The 4,774-nt window shown below is 42.0% G+C and overlaps 1 protein-coding gene across 1 annotated transcript; it reads left to right on the top strand.

Annotated features, from left to right (window-relative positions):
* Window positions 1-1,276: 1,276 nt before the first annotated feature.
* Window positions 1,277-2,224, top strand: LOC309377042 (olfactory receptor 10V1-like; the record flags this gene model as incomplete). Its single annotated transcript, XM_081923957.1, has 1 exon — window positions 1,277-2,224. The coding sequence occupies one exon, from the start codon at window positions 1,277-1,279 to the stop codon at window positions 2,222-2,224; it is 948 nt and encodes a 315-aa protein (XP_081780083.1).
* Between the last annotated feature and the right edge of the window lie 2,550 nt (window positions 2,225-4,774).

The following is a 4,774-nucleotide window of genomic DNA, read 5'->3' as shown; positions in this document are numbered from 1 at the left end:
TCTCTGTAAACCAATCAGAATGAATTCTCAATAAACAGTCAATAACATCTAACTTCCCAATTTTGGGGCAAGTAAATCAGGCTGAATGTTCACTAAACCTCTTGCTGATAGGAGCTGTGGTGAGAGGCAGCATCAGCAGTTCACTCCCAAGGGGCTATAGAAGATAGGTTTATAAGTCTTGAATGCCGGGAGGTGTGAAGAACAGATAGCAGCTGCTGATGTCAATAAAGGTAAGAAAGACACACACATGGAAGCACAGATCTTCTAAAATGGCTGCATGTGTTGACCCCAATGAGAGTGTTTTACAAAGGAAATAAGGGAAGGAAGGAATAATTTTGAATTTAACAGCATCAATAGGAAAGAAATATTCATATCCAGGTTGCGGCTTGTACGTTAAGATAACAGAAGAAGATAGGTGAGAAAAAGATACTTCATTTAGCAAGTTTTCTTGACTGTACCAGGGTAGGAAAGTGGGTAGATTTTTTTTAATGCATTAATAAATGACTATCCCTCCAAGAAAGTACAAAAAAACCAAATAAAATATGTACTGATATGCCAAATGCACACAAGCACCATACAGTGAGAGTTAGGGAGAGGGGGTAAAAATAACCTTCAAGCTTCTTTAGGGGTTGGGAAATGGAGACAGAGTATCACGTGCCAGAAATCAAAAACAAAAACCTCACCCTATATCCAGAATGCAGGAATTGCATAAAGAATACCCTAACCGCCGAGATATACCAGGATATGCTGTACTTTTCCATGTATAACATGTCCCTGTGTATAAGACGCCCCCTATTTTTGGGGACTCCAAATTAGGAAAATGGGGGGAGATTGCCCAGAGTTGTTGAGCTTTTTTCTTTTGTTGAGCTTTATTATTTTATTATTTATACCCTGCCCATCTGTCTGGGTTTCCACAATCACTCTAGGCGGCTTACAGCACATAAAAAAATTGTAAAACATTTCAGTATTAACCTAGCCATTTAGAGGCAGTGTAATAGTTGCTCAGTTTTAATGGCTGTTGTCACTTCGATGAACAACCTACTCTAAGAATCTGATCTCATTCTTGTTAATAGCTGCCTACAGAAGTCTGAACTTCAGTATTAGAGGATATGTTGATCAATTGCACATTCACTATCAGCCAATTTTGCAACATCTTCCCTGTTTGTTGCAATTCAATTTATTTGTGTTACCTAATTTCCTGGTTGCTCAATGCTGGCTTCTCAGTAATGTTCTCCTCTCTCCTCTTAACCCATAGCAAGCTCATGTGCAGGTTTATATGGAGACTGAAAACCAAACTGGAATTATACAGTTCCACTTCCAGCCATTCACAAAGCACCCTGGCATGAGGCAGCTGATTTTCTGGACTTTTCTGATTCTCTACTTGCTCAGCCTGTTTGGGAATGCTACCATTGTTCTCATCATCTACACCACACATTCTCTTCACACCCCAATGTACTATTTCTTGGCTAGCCTGGCATGTCTGGAAATTGCTTATTCTTGTACCATTGCACCCCTCACTCTGGTCCACGTAGCTTCTGCGAGAAAGGTCTCCATCACCTTGGCTGGCTGTGGGTCCCAAATGTTCTTCTTTATCTTCCTGGGAAGCTCTGACTGTGTCCTGATAGCAATCATGGCTTATGACCGCTATGTGGCAATCTGTCACCCGCTCAGCTACACTGTCATCATGAACTGGAGTGTGTGTGTGAAAATTGTTGTTGGGACCTTGGTCATGAGTTGCTTCTTTGGCATTCAGCTTTCTGTCTTGATATTGACTTTGCCTTTCTGTGTCAATAAGGAAATCAATATTTTTTTCTGCGATGTCCCTGTTGTCTTGAAACTGGCATGTGGCGATACCCATTTCCACCAAACTGCCTTTTTTATTGTCAGCATTACTGTCATCACCATTCCTTTCCTCCTAATCTGTATCTCCTATGCCTTCATTGTGGCTGCCGTCTTGAGGATCAGCTCTGCCACAGGCAGGCAAAGGGCTTTCTCCACCTGTTCTTCCCACTTAATGGTCGTTCTTCTGCAGTTTGGCTGCGGCAGTTTGATATACCTGCGTCCCAGCTCCAGCTACTCACCAGAGGAAGGTCGGGCAGTGTCTGTGGTCTACACCTTTGTCACTCCTGTGCTGAACCCTTTAATCTATAGCATGAGGAACAAAGAGTTAAAGGATGCACTTATCAGAGCCTTAAAAAGGGCTGTGCTGCCCCAGAAGAAATGACAGTGTTGAATTGCAGCCAGGGAATGGTACACCATCTACTGCCATCTGTTGTAATGTTATGGTGGAACTGAAACCACAGGAAGGATGCATAGGTAGGCTCTATGTCTAAGCTGCAATTGTGCCTCAAAAGGAATGTTCTTTGCTTGTAGCAGAAGTTGCACCAGTGCGTTGTGTGGCCGATTGACCTGAATTCAGTATAGGTATTCTTGAAGGAAATGAATCAAATGCCCGATTGAAAGCAAGCAGAACAACAGCTACACTAGTGACACTGAGTTCTGTTTTGATGGGCAGGAGAACCTGGACAGGTTTCCAGCCACAGAGAAAACTACTACATTTCATTCAGGGGCCTGAAGATATTGTGAGGTAACAGAAGAAAAATACCCCAAGAATGATGTCATCAAAGGAGGGTAGAAAATGAAGCAGACAACAACCTCAAACCAGACTAGCCAAAAATGCCTGGTGGGACTGGCATGGGGATTTTGGACCTCGTATTCATTGGGAGGCAACTTCCACTGATGAATAGAACTGATGATTCTGTTTTTTGTTAATAAATGCACAAACAGGCATGCACCCAAAGAGAGTCTATGATGTTGTCGTTGTTGTTTTGACCTCTGAGCAGAAAATTATTGACTGCCACAAAAATTACCACAAAAATTATTGATTGCTGTTCTAGTATACAATACACAAGGTTATAGTAACACAAAATTCCCTAGTATTTTGGGCGAAAGTAGGGTGCACTTTCAGCAGAGACACGGAATACTTCACACCGCATACAATTTTCCCTACAGAAGATGTGATATGAGCACCAGTTTTAATGCCATTAGACATATTCATGGATAAGGCAGCAGTGGTGGTGATGACATGTGGATGAACCAGAAACATCATTGTTGGTCCATTTAGATGTACCTCCACTGCCGTCCTGTTGAAGTGATTTCCCCCATATCTGCCCACCCATATCTGACACTAGCAGACTTTAGCCTCATATAACATGATCCCATAGAACAGAGGTGGCTAAGCTGTAGCCCTCCAATGGTCTTGGACTCCAACAACCAACAAACCCATCAAGCATTGCCAACAGTCAGTGTCGAAGGATGGGAGGGGTCATCCAGCAACGACCAGATGTTCACAGGCTTCCCAGCCCTGCCGTAGGACTAGCACTGATATACTAACATTCCTTGGGTGAGTGAGGCTGGGGATCATACCTAGTAAGGCGTAAACAAGGTCCTATATATGCGGATTAAAACTAAACATGAAAGCAAACTCTCATGTATATATCTAAGCTGTGGCTGAAAGTGCTGTGTGTTTCTAATGGGCAGACAACATTCTACTTGAGATCTGCTGCAGAGGCCCTGCTGGTAGTTCCAGTTTTGAGCAAAGCATCAGGGTCGATTACCTATTGGCCTTTATAGTGCCATACCTACTAATTACCAATGTGATGTTATATTTTCATGGTTTTTTTTATGTATATGCTTGCCGTAACCTGGTCTGGGTCCTGCAATGAATGATAGGGTTTACACTTTTAAAATAAATAATTCATGTTCATGTCAGAGAATGTTCCATGTGTACAACATCAGTGCCCCTGGGTATGCACTAGAACCATTGGACAAGGAAAATGAAGAGGGGGTCTTGGGGGGAGGGAAGGGGAACCAATGGACAAAATGTCTTTATAACTGGCCTATAAATCTAATATACTTTTTCAAAGGCAAAAATGTAGACCTGCAAAAATGTGTAGCTTGTGTGTGTGTGTTCTGCGTCAGTTCCTCACTCACATCTTCACTCCCTCCCTCCTCATCAATTCAGATTCACACCACCATTCCCAATGCTGCTAGTGAAGTCATCCCATTGCTATCTTGCTTATAACTGTATTTATTTATACAAGAATCAATTCCCACGAGGCATCCTGACACATATTTTTAAAAAAATAAAACACACACATATAAAAACTGTTAAAACTGTTGCATATATTAAAAAACTACCATACTTTTCTGTGTATAACATGCCCCCATGTATAAGACTTGCGTTTTTGGGGACTCAAATTTAAGAAAATGGGGGGGGGGAGATGACCCAGAGTTGTTGAGCTTTTGTGGGGGGGGACATTGCCCAGGCTGGTTGAGCTTTCTTCAGGGGAAAATCAGAAAATCACTAACCTAAATCACACATCGATTGGTGCAACCAATCACACGTCGTCCCCCCAATGCACTATCCGTGTATAAGATGTGCCCCTCCCCTTTGACATTATTTTATGGTTAAAGACCCTCATCGTATACACAGAAAAGCACGGTAGTTCTAAAGCCATTATATATTAAAATCACTACAGGTACCAATTGGTACCTGCATGCACTAAGAATATGAGACACCATTTATATTCTTACTAACTTGCGATTCTGGTGTGAGGTGAAATTGTTATTATTTAAATTTACATCTCACACTTCCTCTCTAAGGAGACCAGGGTGGCAAACGCATAAATCCACAAATAAACATCTAAAAACAATTCCAGCATAGATGCAGACTAAGGCCTGAGCACACACAGCACTGTATAGTTCGCTAGGC

This window comes from Podarcis melisellensis, assembly GCF_964234715.1.
Source record: "Podarcis melisellensis genome assembly, chromosome: 1".
Lineage (NCBI taxonomy): Eukaryota > Metazoa > Chordata > Lepidosauria > Squamata > Lacertidae > Podarcis > Podarcis melisellensis.
The sequence above is the reverse complement of the archived record's forward strand: the minus strand, read 5'-3'. Positions and strand labels throughout refer to the sequence as shown.